Source organism: Acanthochromis polyacanthus, chromosome 20 (genome assembly GCF_021347895.1).
Source record: "Acanthochromis polyacanthus isolate Apoly-LR-REF ecotype Palm Island chromosome 20, KAUST_Apoly_ChrSc, whole genome shotgun sequence".
NCBI classification, from domain to species: domain Eukaryota; kingdom Metazoa; phylum Chordata; class Actinopteri; family Pomacentridae; genus Acanthochromis; species Acanthochromis polyacanthus.
This window is the reverse complement of record NC_067132.1, coordinates 4,917,728-4,939,128: the sequence shown is the minus strand read 5'-3', so window position 1 is coordinate 4,939,128 and position 21,401 is coordinate 4,917,728. Positions and strand designations below refer to the sequence as shown.

The 21,401-nt window shown below is 40.1% G+C and overlaps 1 protein-coding gene across 1 annotated transcript in view; it reads left to right on the top strand.

Moving 5' to 3' along the window:
- vstm2a (V-set and transmembrane domain containing 2A) overlaps positions 1-21,401 on the top strand; it is a 100,210-nt gene that overhangs the window by 60,867 nt on the left and 17,942 nt on the right. Inside the window, exons 3-4 of the mRNA XM_022206578.2 lie at positions 13,805-13,855; positions 16,963-17,299. Of these exons, the coding sequence (XP_022062270.2) occupies positions 13,805-13,855; positions 16,963-17,299 (388 nt within the window). The remainder of the gene's footprint in view (positions 1-13,804; positions 13,856-16,962; positions 17,300-21,401) is intronic.

Below are 21,401 nucleotides of genomic sequence, written 5' to 3'. Positions count from 1 at the left end.
ACAGCTCAACCTAGTTGTGTCATCTCTTACACTCAGATAAAAGAAAAAAACAATTTAAGCCTGGTAGACACACTGTGCATCCAAATTAACATCTTCTTCTTGGTGGAGGAAGATGCAGCCATGAACAGCTTTGCTTATTTCACAGTAAGATGTGCAGCACGACCAGTTACAGGTGGACGGCAGAACAGTGTTTTTTTTATACCAAGGGTGGCTGATGACACATCTGCAATTATGGATGTAGCTGAGGCTGCTAATGACAAGGAATTAGTTTAATGCCATTCATTAATGTGATGATTTTAAATGACAGAGCCTGGTCACACAAAATGAGCTCTGAATGGGATGACAGTCAAGGAAATGTCAAGAGAAAAATATAATACCGTCTTATTTTAAACTGGAGGCAGTAAACACAGTGTCCTTCCTTTGTATAATATAAACAGATGGTTTATTGAAAATAAGGCCCCAGTTCAATAAGTGACAGAAATCGTGCTAATACTGGTAATTTATCAAAGTCAAATATGAGTGTAAAGGTGACTGAGATCAAAAACTCATCCTTGATCTTGACAAAACCACAGTAACATCCATGTATAACTGCCGTGAAGCTTTCTGTTGTATCACACGATCTCCTTCAGCAGATGGAGTTTACCCAGTTACAGTCATAATACTGGTGGTTGTGTACTTTGATGCTATTTATATGTAAAATATCTTATTTGCTGGCTTTCACATATTGACCTTTTCAAGAAAAAGTTGGAAAAAAAAGAAAAACGACTTTTATTTTGAAGGAGACGAGCCAAGAAAAAGCACTTTAACCACATTTTAGCAGATGATTCAGGGATTACTTTACTATTCAGTAGCAACTTTAATGTTGGTTTAAATCTCTGTAGTGAGTTATTAAAAGCCATTTTTGACCCAAGAAATTCCAAGATTTCTGAGTTTATTTTAATCAGCTGTTTTTCTGTGAGACTAGTGAACTGGTCAGTGGTCAGAGGTTGATGTCTTGCACAGCAGGCTCTTTTATGTTGCTGCTGATCAATTGGGTTTCCAGACAGGCAGCTTCTTTCAAGATGATGACATTCCTTGTAGTTCAACTTGAAGATTGTATATTTTAAAAGATGATGAAAGGATCCAGGTCGATTCTTGTGTTTTATTTATCTCTGCTGCTGTCTCAGGTTGACTTAGCAAGTCAGAATACTTATCTTCTCTCTGTTGGCATCTCTTTAGAGTCGTGATAGAAAGACATTTATTCCGTTCATCTTCTCTTCTGACAGCTGTCTTTTTATGATATTCATCAAATCAATCAAACTACCACTTCTATTCTGACTACACAAACCTCTGTGCTGTGCTTGTAGATGTACACTCTCAACAGATGCTCCTACATTGTTAAACATCGTCAGGTGGGATGTCTGATGCGTCACAGGTTGCCTTATCGACTTCGACTTTAGCTCAAGATGCCCTACATTCATCAATGTTCCTCAGAGAAAGGCTGCAAACTCACAGCTTTCAATCACAGCGGGTGCAAGGGCATATAATTAGATCCAAAGTGGGAACATTCAGCTGTGAGTTATATTTATCTTACGGACAATATATCTAAATATTGCTGCAAAGGAAGTTGGTCTATTTCCTGCTGCTGTGGGTGCAGAAACCGTTATCTCAGCCCTCTTCCATTTCTCCTCATATCATTATTGAGCATCAGTGCAAATGGCGGCTCTACAAAGAAAGCCTTGCTCTTTGATTCTGAGAGACTGACACCAAGACATGGAGCTTCAGATCTCTGAGACATTATCTGCTATCATTCCCCAGTGGTGCAGTAATGGCAATATCCTGACATTATGTCACATTGTGCACATTTGGCCAGTTATATGACAAAAGATACATATCAGTGACTCACAAAATGGCTCCAGATGTGCAGGAAACACAGCCAGGAGCTTGAAGTAGCCGGCAGCTGGTGAAGTATGGATGTAGTTTAAGTGATAGTGTGATGTAGGATCACATTTTTCTGCCTCTATCATAGCTGTTCACAAGGGTATACAGGTAAAAGCCAGAAAATTAGAATATTTTCATAAACTTGATTTATTTCCGTAATTGCAAACAAAAGGTATAACTTTTACATTATATGTAATCATTGCACGCAGACTGATGCACTTCAAATGTTTATTTATTTAATTTTGATGATCATAGGTGGCAACAAATGAAAATCCGACATTCCGTGGGTCAGAAAATTAGAATATTGTGAAATGGGTCAAGTTTGAAGACACCTGGTGCCACCCACTAACCAGCTGATTAACTCAAAACACCTGCAAAGGGCTTTAAATGGTCTCTCAGTCCAGTTCTGAAGCTTACACAAACATGGGGAAGACTTCAGATTTGACAGCTGTCCAAAAGGCAACCATTGACACATTGCACAAGGAGGGCAAGACTCAAAAGGTTATTGCTGAAAAGGTTGGCTGTTCTCAAAGCTCTGTGTCCAAACACATTAATGGAGAGGCAAAGGGTAGGAAAAACTGTGGTAGGAAAAAGTGTACAAGCGACAGGGATCACCGCGCCCTGGTGAAGATTGTGAAAAAAAACCCATTCAAAAATGTGGGGGAGATTCACAAGGACTGGACTGCTGCAGGAGTCAGTGCTTCAAAATCCACCACCAAGAGACGCATGAAAGACATGGGTTTCAACTGCCGCATACCTCGTGTCAAGCCTCTTTTGAACAAGAAACAGCGCGCAAAGCGTCTCACCTGGGCTAAGGAAAAAAAGAGCTGGACTGCAGCTGAGTGGTCCAAAGTTATGTTTTCTGATGAAAGCAAATTTTGCATTGCCTTTGGAAATCGAGGTCCCAGAGTCTGGAGGAGGACAGGAGAGGCACAGGATCCACGTTGCCTGAAGTCTAGTGTGAAGTTTCCACCATCAGTGATGGTTTGGGGTGCCATGTCATCTGCTGGTGTCGGTCCACTCTGTTTCCTGAGATCCAAGGTCAACGCAGCCGTCTACCAGCAAGTTTTAGAGCACTTCATGCTTCCTGCTGCTGACCTGCTTTATGGAGGTGGGGATTTTATGTTCCAACAGGACTTGGCGCCTGCACACAGTGCCAAATCTACCAGTGCCTGGTTTAAGGACCATGATATTTCTGTACTCAATTGGCCAGCCAACTCGCCCGACCTTAGCCCCATCGAAAATCTGTGGGGTATTGTTAAGAGGAAGATGCAGAATGCCAGACCCAAAAATGCAGAAGAGCTGAAGGCCACTATCAAAGCAACCTGGGCTCTCATAACACCTGAGCAGTGCCAGAAACTGATCGACTCCATGCCACGCCGCATTAATGCAGTCATTGAGGCAAAAGGAGCTCCAACCAAGTATTGAGTACTGTACATGCTCATATTTTTCACGTTCATACTTTTCAGTTGGCCAACATTTCTACAAATCCTGTTTTTGTATTGGCCTCAGGTAATATTCTAATTTTCTGACCCACGGAATGTCGGATTTTCATTTGTTGCCACCTATGATCATCAAAATTAAATAAATAAACATTTGAAGTGCATCAGTCTGCGTGCAATGATTACATATAATGTAAAAGTTATACCTTTTGTTCGCAATTACGGAAATAAATCAAGTTTATGAAAATATTCTAATTTTCTGGCTTTTACCTGTATAAGTGAAGGCCAGTCCAAAGCAGCTGCACAAAGCGTCAAATATCAGCTTAAATTCAAATTATTCAAATGATTGCAAAGCCACTCATCAAGATCCACAATAGAAGACCATCACTACAGAAAAAGCAAGTGTTAAAAAAGAAAAGGTTTGTTTGTGCAGAGTGTTGACTTAAACTATAGCTGAAATGAAACCGTTTCATGTAGAACATTCACTCCTTTTTCTGTAGAAAATACAGGATTTGCTTGGCAAGGAGATGCAAAGGCAGGCACTTTTTATTTCTTTTTTAAATGTAATAAATATAATTAGTAAGGCAACAGATCACTCTGTTTCTCCAGCCGACAAAGAGGCTGCTGAAGATGAAAAATACACCAACATAATTATGTTTTTGTAGAACCACTTTGAAACTTAATTTGAACTCACCCATAATCAGATCCTATTTTCATTTACTTGTCCAATATAGCAGAGATTCAAGCAAATCAGAGATGGTGGATGAGAAGGCCCCTGATGATCTGAGATGGAATAACCCTCTTTTGACTTGATTGCTGTTGGGCATAAAGTCACAAAAACATTGGAGAAAGTCACAGGTTTCAGATTTTTACAGTATTTACCCATAAGGAACAGGACATGATGGATAAGATTGTCATTTTACACATGGTACTAACACCAAGCCACAGTGGTGTGAAGGAGAGCTGCTATCCACAGTACCAGGGCGCTGACATGGGTGGGTTAGCTTAGCATGATAGCAAAGAGCTAGCTTTTAAAAGTACAAACATGTAATTACTTGTGGTTTTAAATGAGAGCAGACTCTTCTCAGCCCAGAGGAGTGGCATCCTGAAGTCCCTCCATCACTACGAGGTTGTAAGAAGGACGACTTCTCTCAGCACTAATTAGCCTGATGACTTCAATGAAACATCACTTGTGCTGCCCAAGTGGGAGCGGTATTCCCTGGTTGACCCTTTTTCTCAATGTGATGAAACACTGCCAAAGATAATAAAATCATCCTCTTATAGGACGTGAAAAATTAAAAAGGATAAAATGAAAGAATTTGAAACAGTGACACAAACAACAGCAGTTACCAGCATGGTTAATTTTGATTTATTAAGATTTGTTTTAAAATATATATATACACACGTGGACAAAATTGTTGGTACCCCTCAGTTAAAGAAGGAAAAACCCACAATTCTCACTGAAATCACTTGAAACTCACAAAAGTAACAATAAATAAAAATTTGTTGAAAATTAAATAATCAAAAACAGCCATTACTTTTGAATTGTTGATTAACATAATTATTTAAAAAAAACAAACTAATGAAACAGGCCTGGACAAAAATGATGGTACCTCTATAAAAGATTGAAAACTATTTGACCAGAGTGACATGATTAACTCAGGTGTGTCATTTAATTGACATCACAGGTGTTTCCAAACTCATAATCAGTCAGTCTGCCTATTTAAAGGGAGACAAGTAGTCACCCTGCTGTTTGGTGAAAAGGTGTGTACCACACTGAACATGGACAACAGAAAGCGAAGGAGAGAATTGTCCCAGGACATCCGAAAAAAAATGATAGACAAACATCTTAAAGGTAAAGGCTATAAGACCATCTCTAAACAGCTTGAAGTTCCTGTGACAACAGTGGCTCATATTATTCAGAAGTTCAAGACCCACGGGACAGTAGCCAACCTCCCTGGACGTGGCCGCAAGAGGAAAATTGATGACAAATTGAAGAGACGGATCGTTGGAATTGTATCCAAAGAGCCCAGAGCAACCTCCAAAGAAATTAAAGGTGAACTCCAAGGCCAAGGTACATCAGTGTCAGATCGCACCATTCGTCGTTGTTTGAGCCAAAGTGGACTTCATGGGAGACGACCAAGGAGGACACCACTGCTGAAAAAACTCATAAAAAAGCCAGACTGGAATTTGCAAAAATGCATGTTGACAAGCCACAAAGCTTCTGGGAGAATGTCCTTTGGACAGATGAGACCAAACTGGAGCTTTTTGGTAAGGCACATCAACTCTATGTTCATAGACTCAAAAACCAAGCATACGAAGAAAAGAACACTGTCCCTACGGTGAAACATGGAGGAGGCTCAGTAATGTTTTGGGGCTGCTTTGCTGCATCTGGCACAGGGTGTCTTGAAAGTGTGCAAGGTACGATGAAATCTGAAGACTATCAAGGCATTCTGGAGAGAAATGTGCTGCCTAGTGTCAGAAAGCTTGGTCTCAGTCGCAGGTCATGGGTCTTCCAACAGGACAACGATCCAAAACACACAGCCAAAAACACCCAAGAATGGCTGAGAGAAAAACGTTGGACTATTCTAAAGTGGCCTTCTATGAGCCCAGATCTGAATCCCATTGAACATATGTGGAAGGAGCTGAAACATGCCATTTGGAGAAGACACCCATCAAACCTGAGACAACTGGAGCTGTTTGCTCATGAGGAGTGGGCCAAAATACCTGTTGACAGCTGCAGAACGCTCATTGACAAATACAGAAATCGTTTAATTGCAGTGATTGCCTCAAAAGGTTGTGCGACAAAATATTAAGTTATGGGTACCATCATTTTTGTCCAGCCCTATTTCATTAGTTTGTTTTTTTAAATAATTATGTTAATCAACAATTCAAAAGTGATGGCTGATTTTGATTATTTAATTTTCAATAAATTTTTATTTATTGTTACTTTTGTGAGTTTCAAGTGATTTCAGTGAGAATTGTGGGTTTTTCCTTCTTTAACTGAGGGGTACCAACAATTTTGTCCACGTGTGTATATATATATATATATATATATATATATATATATATATATATATACAGAAATCCACATTTCCTTTCTTAAATCCACTGTCATGAGACTGATTTGATTCATTCAGTATCGTCTGGGTTTTTAATGTAAATATTGTAGTTTCACATCAAATGTAAAGGACAGTTTAGAGGTCCTTTCATGTGCATTTCAATACTACTTCAAAGCTGGCATTATATTATGCAAAGTGGTGATGAGGAGATTTTCTCTGCTGCATATAATGGCACATTTCCTTCCCCATCACAGTTTAAGATTACAGGGTTTAATCTGTCATATGAAGCCCCTGACCTGAGTTTAACCTCCTCCGAGTGTTTGTGTTTATAAAGCCTATGATTGCCGGATAACCTCATTTGAATATTTGGTGGCTTTCATGTGCTGTCAGCGGCGGTGCGTGTCTATCATGCAGGGTCAGGCCGCTCACATATCTCACCCCGTCACAGAACGAGCTGCGATACAACTGCAGCAACGCCGTGTGGTCTGGTATATATTTCAGTTTAAACGATGACCATTTTTCTTCATGTGACATTAATTTAGTTTCAGCAACTCAATGAAGCTTTTTGATGCACAATAATTGCAGAGCACATTTTACAAGAAGTCAATTTGAGATTTGCATGAAGAATGGCAGCGTGTCATGGTGGAAGGGTTTTGCAATAAAGAGACAAGCGATTGAAATTGAGATACTCGCATGCGGCCACGGCTTTGGCTCAGAAGGCACTCATGCGATAGAAATGAAATATAAATGGGAAAATAATGGAGGTTTACTCCAACAGTGTCAGAGAAAACTTTTACATTGCTGTCAGAGCCTCAGAACTTACTTAGTGCATGTTTGTCAGGTCGACATTTAGATAAGAGAAAGACCTTGACAACCTGAAATAGTTAAATGCGACAAAAGTGATTATTCTCTGTGAAAGGTTTCTTTCAGCAACATCTTAGCCTCAGACGAATGTCTTTATACAGAAGGTGATAAATGCCAGGATTCAGAATTGATATTGCTCATTCATGATGTCACATTTACCTTAATTGCACTTGCACAACGCTGGGTGACTAATGGGTTCACATTCATAAATAAAACTAATTTCCTTTAGTTTTAATTCCTGTGAATTCAAAGAGTCTGTTCAGATCAAACATTTTAAAATGTTTGAAAGGTAAAGGTGAACCCACACGTGGATTTGTGCTGAACACGTGAACAGAGCGCACCGCCAGCTGACCTCGAAGCACAGCAGAGAGATATGGTCCTGAAAAAATAAAACGATATGAAAAGATTTACATTGTTGTTGCTCTTATCCTCCCACACAGTAGAGCTGCATGTGATTAGTCTATGGATTGTGATGCTGCACAGTGTGTGCAATGCAACCTCCAGCAACAGATCAGTTCTCACAAATTTGTGTTGGTTCTTTGGAAATATTTGAATGGAATTTAAATCTATTGCATTTTAAATTATACAATATCTATTATCTTTTTTGCAACTCAGCTCCGAAAAGTAGAGAAATACAATATTAAAACTAGAAAGGCACTCAGAGAGCAGTACTCCTCTAAGGCTGCTCATTCCCTCCATGTGGCATTGTTGGAAATGTAGCTTTTTTAAAAAGTTTTTTAGAAATGCAGCATTTATTTATTAGTTATTGATGATCAGAAATCACAGCAACATAGAATGTGTCCATTTAATATAGATGTACCCACAAACACAATGACATTGTTCTGAGTACAGGCGTGTGTTCTGCATGTGTAAGTTATGTACGGATACCGGATCACGTGACCTAAATATGTAGCGGGCCATGGGAATTAATGGGACTCAGAAACACCCCCACAATTTAATCAGTTGTTCCTTGGATCATTTCTGATGGATAAGTCCTGATAAGTCCTCAGAGGTGGATTTGTAGTAGGATCACAATCCTTAACTAATCCGTGGATTCAAACTATATAAGCTGCATCACTGTCAGAGTCTAATCACTTGATCTTTGTGTAATTTCTGACCTTCCCTGAAAATTTCATCCAAAGCCGTGAGTAATGTTGCTGACAGACAGATGGTCAGACGTACGCTGCATTCCTTGGTGGAGTAATGAACTTTGCAAACAAAATGGCGACATAATGGTCAGCAGCATCAGCACAACCAGGACTGTTGCATATGATCACTATAAATACTTGACCTCATTCTTTGCAGACATAAAGACAAAACCTAGCTGTCATTGGTGCACTAAGGAGAAGAGGCGGTGAATAGAACGCTGTCGTTCTGCACTGCTGTGATAACATTTGAGCATCCACATTCATGCAAGAACTGATTTTAACTGGGATAATTTCACATACAGTCAATGACAAGAGACCTATTGTTGTTTGTTTAATGTCGTTACACATCCAGCCTGCACCTCTAAAGACACTGAGTCTTTCACACATCTTTCCTAACAACGTAAACTAGCATGTGGAAATGAAACAATATGTATCCCTTCAAAATAAGAAGCTAATAACTGGGGAACACTTAGGGTTTTAGAGCTGAGTCTGGTACATGAATGAATCTGGCTCCTCTGTACATCTTGGCGTATGGACTGCAGTTCAGCTTGTATAGGAAGTGTGGAGGGCAGCAGTTCTGTACGAGAGCTGATATCAGCTGCAACCAAGTCAAGTCAGGTCAAGTTGAGTCATGTATACAGTTTATACAGGTCTGAAGTACTGAATAGTCACAGCCGCCAAACGCATACAGATATATTAAGCCCTGAGGTTGAGTCACGAGCTGCACTGCTTAAACTTCAACTTTGTCAAACAGACTGAGTTTGTAATGCAATTTAAGTTTTAAATAGACAGGAGAAAGCGAAAGCTCTCGTCAGCATCGGACTTCAGAGTGTGAGCATAAGGCTGTTTTTTGGAGGCAACACAAACCTGCACAGACTCGATTTGTATTGAACCACCAGAAATAGCATTAGAAAAGATCCAGTTGCTTATTTTTGGCTAGCACTACGTATAGAAGCTTCAGGCATACAGAAACAATAAAGCAGCCATATCTCCAAGATTCAACATATTTACTGTCTTCAGGGTTCTCAGGTAATTACAGATCTGGAAAGTTTGTTTTCATTGATCACTCCCGCAGCATTGGCAAATCACAACTGAAATGTGGTTAAAGTTAGGCGACTAAAGTCACTCAGGAAGCTTTAGAGAAACTATTGTGACATTTAAGGGTCAGGGCTGCACAGTGATCAGTGGTTAGCACCGTCACCTTACAGCTAGAAGACCCCCAGTTTGTGTCCCGGCCTTCTTGGGATCTTTCTGCATGGAGTTTGTATGTTGTCCCTGTGCATGTGTGGGTTTTCTCCAGCTTCCTCCCTCAGTACAAAAACATAGACATAGTGACAGACAGTTACCTGTCCAGGTGTCCCCTGCCTTCACCCTCAGTCAGCTGGGATAGACTCCAGCCCCCTGCCACCCTAAAGAGGATTAAGCGGTGTGTAGATGATGAATGGATGGATTTAAAGGTCAACTTTAGCTAGAATGAGAGAGGACATGAACTGGAGATCAGCTCTTTTCATCCCATCACATCAAACGTTTCACTGAAACATGTGGACACTACAACTTTTTCCATATTTTCTGCAGCAGCTTACACATCCCGTCTACGGCCTGGTAAACAAAAAAACACTCAGCAAAGTTTGTTAATCAGATGCTCTTTAGTCCAGCAGCCAGAAAAGAAGTTGCTCAATCACAACAAGGTTTGAACTCTGAATGGGGAATCATCCAGAAGCTCTGTCCTGATGTCCTGAGAGGTCCAGAGGATCTAGAAGAGGTCCACAGCTCACTAATGTCTTGTGCATTCACACTGTGTAGTGCTGTAAAAATGAAGTAATGGGATGTCAAATCAATCCTAAATTAATCAAGAACCAGTGACCAAAGCCAGCACCTGGTTTAAGCTATTAATGTGATATCATGGGATTGCATATAAATAGCAGGTCACAACAGACACGTTTTGTTTGTCATGTCTACATTTTTCAAGAATTTTACATTTAAGACTAATAAGAAAAAAAACTAGGTTGATGTGTTATTTCCAGTGATACCAGGCTGACAGGATAACCATGCTGTGGAGTCTTTGTTAGCAAATATCCTGCTGAATGGATGTGGAATGAGCTGAACTATCTGTAGGGGCACTGTGGCACTAAATAAGAATGCCATGCAGTACAACAGCCAAGATACAAGAATAAGGGTGGCAATGCTTCCTGAGAGAAATAGGAGCCTGTACGTTTAGATCAAATAAATGCAAACTGAGCATGTTTCAGGCAGTTTTGCATTCAACATGAGGAGCTACATGGACACAATCTATATGCAGTAACAGCTGAAAATATTAGATTTTTTAAAAATATGTGCACCAGAACAGGCAAATAACGTCATGAAGAACACACAAAGGCTAGGACGTGCAGCTAATTTAAATTATGAAACACTCTGAAATGCTTTGGTGCTCTTCCCCAGTTAGCATGAAAAGAGTTTAGAATAATAAAGACAATGACAAAATCAAAGTGACAAAAACAGAGTAGGACGATGCTTCCAGACAGAACTACATTAATTTGTAATTATCAGTAGTTAAGAATTTATTATAACAGAGCTGTGATAAGCCAGAGCAGAATATAACAAATGATGAGGAGTTTTTTTTCAGGTCAGCCCAGAGATTTCTGTGGTTACTTTTGAAACCGGAGCAGCTGAAATGAGCAATTTTCATCTTTATTAGACCAAAGCTCCAACAAATATTATACATTTTCAAGTGTCTTTTTAATTCTGCTGCCTGGTTAAATCCTGCTAAGAGTGAAACAAAATGCTCCTAACCTGCAGCCTCGCCTTAAAACTCCATACTCACCAACAGCTGATGATTACTAATCCAAATCTTATGATCACGCTGATGCTGTGTCACAGCAGGACCCAAAGCAGGCACCAGACAGACAGGGAAGGTTCAGTGACTTTATTTAAAGCAGGGAGGCAGAAGACAGAACAAAACAGGTAGAAGACTATGAGAAGACAACAGCAGAGTGGAGAAAGATGGCTGGTATACGTACTGACTTAATAAAAATACAAAATAATATATGATGGTAAATGATAGGTGGCTGTGGGGAGTTAGGTGACCACCATGGGAAAGGAAGTTTAAGGATATCTTGTGGGTGGCTAGAGAGTGGCAGGAGATATGTAGAATGTTAAACAGATCTGTGAGGATTCATAGAGAATTATACAAAACTCCCAGATGAACTCTGAGTCATTACATATTTGGCATCTGTCAATACCGAGTCCCAGTCTGATACCATTTTCCTACATAATATATACTTTAAGTACAATAAAATCCATCTAGTGTACATGTTTGACAACGGAATATGTCAGCAGTGCATTAAGAAAATATTGCATTTCTGCATCCAAGCTGTTTTCATTTTGCACAGATGATCGTGGACCATGGTGTGTAATTGGGCACTGATGGGTCTGAAATATTCTGTTGAGAGGGCAGAGCGTCCCATGGCTTCAAAAAGCACCAAATGTGTTCTCGTAATGCATGTCAGAGAATGTATTTGTTCATTGTTTTAACTGAAATGTATTTGTAGATGTGTGTAGTACCTGGATGTGCCAGCAGGTGGAGCTTCTTATTGTTTAATACTGCAGCCATCTGAGGAGGAAGTCACTCTTTGGGCAGTTCCACGTTGGGCAGAGCATTGGGTGGGGTTTAGCCAGTAACAACCCACCATGACAGAGACTTCTGTGAAGCTAAACAGCATCCAACACCTTTCCTGTATTCCAGATGGAGTTCAGGGATTGATCCCTTTGTGACAGCTGTGTGACAAGAGAAGTAAACAGACTGAAGCTTGTGTTGATACCAAGGAAACATTTTGTAGTCAACCTCAGTCCCAATCTTTGTGGCAGACATCCCTAGTAAGAATGATAGCAAAGGTGAACTGAGACATGAAGACATGACAACATGTCCTCAGCAAAGGATTGTAATTCAAACAAAAATAAAAGCATTCCTTTCACTAATCGATTAGATGTTGGAAATACAAAAATCAGCTGTATTGTGATGAACAATCATTTTAATAGCCTCGTATGATTTTACATAAATGTTTAAAATGATTTCTTGAACACAGCAGCCACTCTGTGCAGACCAGAATATCTGTCTTGCAGTGGAAGTCTAGCCTGATCCTCCTCAGGTGACATATATAGACTGCACACCCAGCCCATATAACCACTGTTATAGTGGTTTGTAAAAGAGGAGGCTGAAATTGATGACTTGAAACAGTCCCAACACCACGACGGAGGACAATTAATCGTGCCTTGCAGTTAAAGACGTCTCCTTGATACAATAGAGGATGCCAGGTCCATCTGTGAAGTCACGATGTAGGAGTCGTGCATACATGCAGACAGCAAAAGCTATGGCTCCTAATTCTGCTCATTAATCACCTGTCTGCCGACCATCCTCCAGAGAAAAGCACCACGCTTCCTCCGAGGTAATTACAGCACTTGAAGGAACGCTCTCTGCAGCAAACGCTCATAAGTAGCCATCTTATCCCTCTCTTGCCCTTCCTTTTTTGTCTCAGTCATGAAGCCAATAGCTTCCATGTCCTCTGGAGAAACTTCCTCCACCTCCTTCTCTCAAGCCTTGTCTGCTGTCCCACTCTTGCTCCACTGCAGCTTTGTAGTCAGCAGCCTTTTCTCTCTCTCTCATGTTTTTTTTTTCCGGGCACACATCCATTTGGCATCCGATGTGGGATAAATAAATTATAGCCTCTAAAATCAATGCCCGGTCCATGATGTAGGCTGTAGGCTTAGTGCTTGCCACCATGCTAGAGTTATGCCAGCAGGACTCAAACAGAGGCATTTCTTGAGCCCAGAAGCTATGGTGCTATTTGCCGTTTTTTTGTGCTTTTGTAAGAAGCTATTTGCAGCCTTCTGACATTTTATGATTTCCCATAAGTTTTCTTGGGTAATATTACTTTTACTGCAAAGACTGATTGAGGGTTTAAGGAGTAATTTGTCTCAGGAAGCTGTTCATTTGTCACACAGAATCCCAGTTTGGACCAGTTTTTTCCCTAAATTCATTGCAGCATCTGGAAGCCGTCTTTAATTTCTCTACAGAAGCACTCAAAGAATCTAAAAATAAATCAGAAACAGTGGCAAGAGGGGCATTTACTTTAAAAGGCAGAACAGTAGCAATGCAGTCACTCAGTCCGTAAACTGTGTGTTGATGTTGGTTTGAAAGATTCATAACCCTCAGTGGAAAAAGGATGCTTTTCCCCAAAGTTGTCACAGCAATCTCACAGTTGGTTTTAGAGAAAATGACACTAGACTTGCATCAAACGAATCGCTGAATGTGTCCTCAGAGTGGGTCTTTTCAGCAAATTCTAAAATTCCTTTTTGCTTTCTGTGTTTCCAGATGGAGATGATACCAGAGCCTGATCCTGATGACGAGGGGACAAAAATAAGTGTAAGTTGAAGAACTCTGTTTTAGCTCAGTGCTTTCCTACGATGTGGCATCATGGCCCAAGCTGGCAGCGTTTCATTCTGAGCAAACACAACAGCAGCTGATTTCCCTGAATAATACACCTTCAACCAAAGAAAGGAGCTAATCAGTGAAATCAGTGGCAGTGTATTATTACTGTCAGAGTGGTTCCCTTCCTGCACTCATGCTCCAGCAGCCATTCTGCCCCCTTTTCCCCCTGCTGCTCTGTATGTGCTTTCTGTGCCATGCAGTGCAGCACACAGCCTTCTACTCAGTGACCTCAGTGGAGCCCTCAGATAGGCAGACAGTCATGTGTAATGGAATGTGACAGACTGAAGATCAAGCTAACTTGTAAATGCCAGTTTATCAGAAACTGGGTCATCATTTCCTCTTCTTCCTTCTGTACAATGTCTTTCTAGCAATGAAGCTGCTGTATTTCTGAGTTTCATGAATTAATTGGTGCAGTGCTATTATTACCAATAGAAACTGCAATGCTGTGTTCCAGATAACCTGCAACTCAAACATCTCTGACCTTCCTGAAAATGTAGAATGGAACAATTATTGATGTCAGAGTTTAAAATGGGAAACCCAAGACAATTTCATGCACCTCAACTAGGCAAAGAAGTGAGAGCTCTAACAGCACAGTAAGACTGCGTACAGCAAAAGGACACACTTCTGTGGTCAAATTAGTGAATGCTGCATCTGAAACATCATGTGTCATTAACGTATCCAATTAAACTATGCCAATGGTGCAAAGGCTCATATGCTGACTGCCAAATTAAAGAGCTGCTTGGGGTGAGCAAAGCTGATTGCTCACACGTAGCATCACAGCATGCTTCAGGCGTGGAATGTGGAATGTTCACCTTTGAAATTTCCAACCCCTGCAATTAAACCATACCCAAGATGTATGATTATGTCATCTTATTTTAAGTATGCAGTCCACCATTAATGCAGGGGAGTCAAACTCATTCTAGTTCAGCTTCCATATTCAGCCCAATTTGAGCTCATGTGTTCCAGACCAGTCAAATCACACATTTCCTTTGTTTTAGTCCATAAAAGCACATTCTGAAAATGTTCACTTTTAAGGAATTATTTTTATAAACTTCATGAACAACCTAGAATTCATCAAGAAGAATTAGTTCAGTTCCATCCACATTCATCCTCAGTTTATCATTTCCACATCACAACTTCCAGATCACAGAGTGTCTACAAAGGAACAACATTTAGTCACATCTGGAAGTGAACAATAGTGTTTTCATTGATTTTATTATGATCGAAGTGACAAAAGTGAGATAAAAAAAGGCAAAAAACAACAAATATAAGACAAAACATTACAAAAATAAGACACAAAACAACAAAAATGAGAAATAAAATGACAACAAATGAGACAAACGATATGAAACAAAACAAAAGAGACTGAAAATTTGACAAAAAGTTTAGAAATTAACAAAAAAATCAAAGGTTGAAGAATTTAGTCAACCACGTGTGAGTGAAATGAAGTATGAATGATTTTGGTTGGTTATTTCAGGGTAAAGCACACATTCTGTTTGACAGTGTACTTTCTGACTTTGTCTGACTTTTGTCGTTTGTTTCATATTTTTGTTGTTTTCTTTTTCGGTTTTGTCATTTTGTTTCCTTTTTGTGTTGCTTGTGATTTTTGTCTTATTTTGTTGTCATTTTCTGTTTTGCTTTATTCATTTTTGTGTATAGTTTTTGCCATGTTCTTTCACACTCTTGTCACTGTTTGCCTTGTTTGTGTTATTTGTCCATTTTTGACACTTTGTAGCTTTTTGTCTAATTTTTGTCTCTTTTTTGTTTTGTTTCATGTTGTTTGTCTCATTTTTTGTCATCTTGTTCACCACTTTCGTCATTCTTGTAATATTTTGTCTTGTTTTTGTTGTTTATCGGTTGCTCTGATTTTACTCATCCAGCCCACTTGAAATCAAATTGGGCTGAATGTGGCCCCTGAACTAAAATGAGTTTGACCCTTTGGCGTAGAGCTTTCTACAGTCCCAGGTAAACACTCCCAGCATAGAAAGAAACGCCTCCATTTTGTCTGGCTGTCTTCATTCATGGAATTGGCCCATAGTTTGCTCTGCATGGTCACTTACAGAGACGTAACATGCTCAACAGTTCTGTGAAAGTTCTACCACAAAAACATTAACAGCAAACTCAGTAACAGCTCGTCAGCTGTACAGTCTGAATAAAAACCTTGGACTCTCTTTGTTTTGACATAGAATATATTTCTGTTTCCGGATCAGATTTAAGAAATTCTGCAGCTTTAGTTAAACTATAAAATAGAAAGTACAAAAGAGCCATATAACAATGAATCAGTGACGCTGATGTTATTGAACTTGTTCCAAAAGTGTCTTCACTACAGTTCCAAATTGAATACAACAGAAATGAAACATGGTGATCCACTGTAGTCATAGCAGTACAAGGCTGCCTCTCTGTTAAATGTGCCACACATTCAACCTTTAATAATAGATGGCTGGTTAGGATTTGTTAGCAGATGTGATCTGATGTCGGTGCAGAGAGAAGAGATTAGATCAGGTTCATTGGAAAGGTTCACTAAGTACAACTGGCGTTTATGTGGTTAAGGTATCCGCTTTACTGTTCATTTCTGGTTGCGTTAGGTCTTTGCAGGCATTGGGAATCAATGATCTCGACTGCTTTATGATGACATTGGATTTACAATATAGCTGTGTCACCGTGATTGAGAATCTTCATTTGAGACATCGACAAAAGCACACATTACATCCAATTAGTTTATCTGCAGTCGCTTTTTCAGTGGACTTTCCAGAAAATTACCTTTAATCATCAAAACTGCCTCATCAAATTACATTCACAAACAACACTACACTTTGTGCTCAAGCTTGCATGCAAATAAACAAACAAAAAAAATACTGGCTCCAGTGTGATCACTTTCATAAGTCAGCCTGAAGGGAAAGATGTGGTAGCATCCATCTGAAAGCCACAGCGCAAGAGTGCCACTGCAAAATAAAACGACGTGACAAATCCTGAAACTTTGTGGTATTATATCATGCCATCCCCTGTTGTGACACTGTGGTCTCTTTTAATTACTCACACAGACAGTGAAAGTCCAGGGCAATGACATCTCACACAAGCTGCAGATCTCCAGAGTCAGCAAGAGTGATGAAGGACTGTACGAGTGCCGGGTGACGCGAGCTAACTACGGAGAGATTGTGGAGTACAAAGCCCAAGCCTGGCTGAAGGTCAACGCCACAGCCAGGCCTCGACGACCACTGCAGCCTCCCAAGAAGAGCTCCCCGCTGCACCTGACAGACAAGAAGCCGAGAAAGTCCAGCTCATCTCTGGGCCAGGACAACATGAGTTCAGACCAGAGGGTGGCCTCCACCTCCACCTCTCACACGTCCTCCAACACAGACAAACACAACCCCGGCTCAGGTAAGGCCACAGGGGAGGGTTACATCATAATGTAGCCAGACTTTTCACTACGACTTTAGAACCTGGTCTGTAACCTTCCTCATGCTTTAGTGAATCACCTATTTTTAAAGGGGTTGTTTTGTTGAGATTCAGGATATCCAAGAATAGACTCCAGCATGATGGTATACAATAGTGGAGCACAGCAGTGTGTTTAATGCAGTTCAGATGAAAATCACTATTTGAAACAAAGCAGTTTGCAAATCAAAAAAGCTGCAATTTAGGATTTACATCATATACGAGCACATCAGAGCCAGGGTTTAAAGCTAAAGGAGGCAGAACTCTAAAAAAGAAAAAAAAGAACTGCACACGATTCAATCATGCATAGATAATGAAGTCAAAGCTAAATCCTCTCTGTGATTGGCCAAAGTCTGCCATCACAACAAGCCTGAAAACAGAGACAAGACGAGGTGCACAAGTCTAGTTTCCTTTCAGAAGAGTTGAATCACAATATGCTGAAAGGTTGGTATGACATGGTTGCCCCATGATGCAGAAGAATACTGACGATCATAAATGTAAACTGTACTATCAAATGTTGTACAAATGTGTGCTGTCCTCTTTGTGTGGCAGTCAGGCTTTCCATGGTCACTCATGCAGGAAGGCTCCATCATCTTTAAAGTCCATCACATGTTCAAGATTGGATTTAACCTTGGTTTAAAAAGAGAGCAATATCTAGCAGAAAAAATGAAATGAGTTACTTTCCCAAACGGTGGAGTGTAAAATAGTGCCTGCCATCAGACCTCCAGCCTACGTTTCAAAACGTTTCCTGTGCTGTTGTGTTCTCGTGTTCAGAGATCCTCCACAAGTCGACCTCCTGCCTCCAGCACTCCCAAAATGTTGCTGCTGGGCTTTTAACTAATTGGAGATGTGAACACATTCCATCCTTTTGTGCTTCTTTCACTGGATACCTGTGAGTTTTCAAATTGATTTTAAGACTTTAGTGTTAATATTTAAGGCACTACACGGCCATGCTTCCAGCTGTATTTTAGAAATGTTCATCCCCCATGAGATAGTGCTGTAGAGATCTTCAAGCAGGACTCCTCTGGTGCTTCTTAAAAATCACCTTATTAAAGGGTCTTCTGGCTGCAGGCTGAGAGCTGCAGGCTTTGGAACTCCCTGCCTCAGCAACTCAGGCTAGATAAAGCTCTAGTAAACTCCTTTCCAGATTTATTACACTCACTGCTACACTACTTAATGGTTATCACGCAACTAAAAGTATGTACACCACCGTTCCAAAGTTTGGGCTCACCCAGGCAATTCCATGTTTTCATGAAAACTCCCACTTTTATCCATGTGCTAACATCACTGTACAAGGGTTTTCTAATCATCAATGAGCCTTTCAGCACCATTAGCTAACACAATGTAGCATTAGAACACAGGAGTGATGGTTGCTGGAAATGTTCCTCTGTACCCCTATGGAGATATTCCACTAAAAATCAGCTGTTTACAGCTACAATAGTCATTTACCACATTAACTATGTCTAATGTCTAAGGATTTATCATTAATTTTAGGAATGGAAGAAACTGTTTTTTTTATTTTTTCAAAAATAAGGGACATTTCTAAGTGAGCCCAAACTTTTGAACGGTAGTATAAATACGTGGTAAATAGTGTAGGATGTGATTATAAAAAGGAATCTTATCAGTTAGAGGCTTTGTAATAAATCAATCACGATAAATCATATTTTTTTCAAATAGCAATATTATTTTTATTATTAATACACAATAAGCAAAGCTTTTCAAGTGAATGGAAGAACAGACATATATGTGAAGGTAAACAACAAAAATGTTTCATTTCTATTTATCTGCATTTTTCATCTGTCTGCTGCAAATTCAAAGTGCATTTATAGCGTTTATATTCAACATTTTAGGACTTTTTGTAAACTCAAGCACTTTAAATGTGTTGAAAGTCATCTATTATGGGATGTTACACCGTTTGCTGGTACCAGGACCGTCATAGCTCCGTGTCCACAGGATCGTTACTTCTTGCATCCCATTCATTGTCTGTGTGAAACGCTCCATGTTGCATGCTGGTTGTGTTGCAGAGCCTTTCCAGCTGCGTTCCAGTGTCATTTGCATAAAGTACACGTGACTTCTACTTCATGCCAATTCAGAGCGGGCAGCAGACGCACCCTAAAGTATTTGTATTGTCTGAAATAGCCGTTGTTCAACTAAAACAAGGACAGATTCAGCTGCTGCACAGCTTATTTCTCACCTCAAATGCTTTCAGAAATACTTTTTGCTGAACTGTTTGTGTAACAAAAGAGTAAAAGGTTTCTGTTTTTTTTCCACATTATTTTTTTCTGTAGTTAATTAATCAAAATGAATGTGTTAAAGTCCCAGCTCTAGTAAAATATTTTTACAAATGTAAATCTTGGTCAGCCCATACTTCTGTCAAGAAAGAGAAATGTCTCATCTCAGGGCTAACACCATTAAATTATCACTCTTTCAGCTGCCTGATTAAATATTTGGAGGTTGCTCTGGTTGCACAAGAAAGCTGCAAGTTCTGGCTTCAAGTGAATCATTTAATTTCCTTAATAAAACACCAGTCCTGAGGTTTATTCCAGTTTGTATTTGTCATAGAAGCTCTTTTACATTTTTAAATAATTACATTCAGCTTTAATGCAGGGAATACATTATTACCTTTGTCCTCCATCAAGCACAGCGAGGCTGCTGTTCTTTTACTGGTGTTTCTGTCACATGCTTGTTGAGTTGTCTTGGTGCAAACGTGCACATTAAGCTGATGGAGGATAGTTCTGCTGAGGCATGCTGTGTTCTCAGTGGAATACTTGGACAAATGTGAACAAAACTCACTGTTAAGCAAGGAAAAATACACAACACGCAAACTGCTGCTAGGGTTCACAACTTTATCAACAAGAGTTATTACCATGTAGTCAGGTTTTACAACTAAAATTATCTGAAATATGTTGAAACCAGATAAACGGAACAAATTCAAACATTCCAAAGATGTCAAAAATGTCTTCTGAATGCAGTTAAGGAATGTATTTGTGGGATGCAGAGCTGTATTAATATTATGTAAAAAACATAATCACTTTTGTAAATAATTGATTTTCCCTTTGCCTGTTTCCACTCAAACCTTCTAAAACTGACCATTCAGTGGAAGCATTTTGTGAAATGACATTTCTAGCAACAGGACAGCCCCATTTGTCAGTGCTGTCCAAAATAATGCCATAAAAGTTACAAAATCAAACCCTCTCATAGCACAAGTTGAATTGCTGACAGCAGATAAATGCATAACATAGTCTAAATGTCCCTTTATCTTTTATTACTGCAGTATCCACATCCTGATAGTGAACATCCATGCTGCGTCATTAGCAGCACAGGTCCCTACACAGCATCCATTTTACCCTCTGGTGGCTTTGTGTAAATTGTCTCTCATCATTTCTCCGACCATCCATCTCTGTTCTAACTGTGCTGCTGCTGCTCATCTATAAATGCCAATCATTTCTCCACTGGTCAGACAGTTCAAACACAGCCAGCCCTGCTCTGGGCTCAGATGGCCTCTGCTCCCTGCAGCAAAACACACAAAGATATTACTTGCCACTGAATAGAGGTAAAAAGTTGAATAATCCCCAGGGCTGCAGAGTCGGAGATTATGAGGCAGCCAAATTATGCTGACAACTGTGTTGTGGTGAGTCCTCTGTGCGGTGTGTCTGACACTGATAAATTCCTCTCTGTGGCTGCTCAGGCAGCCTTAGCCGCCTTCTCTGAGCGGCAGAGAGGTGTTACGGCTGAGGGCGACAGAGTTCTATTACTGCTTCGCTCAGGTTTGAGGCAGATGAGCAACAATAGGTAAATGGGCTGAGATGAAATTAAACCTGGGAGAGTGCAGATATTTTCCTTTTCCGCATTGCTGCATCTGTAAACAATGAGGCACTTTCCAGATGGGGGAATGTGACTGTGGCTGGTGGAGCGGCTGCAGCAGCAGCAGCAGCAGAGTGGTTTGTTCACAGCTACTCCCCACCAGTGTGTCAGCTGCTGTTAGATCACAGCTCGGCCTCCATCGGTCCTGGCAGTGTTGTTCTCTCAAAGCTCAGAGGTGACCGGA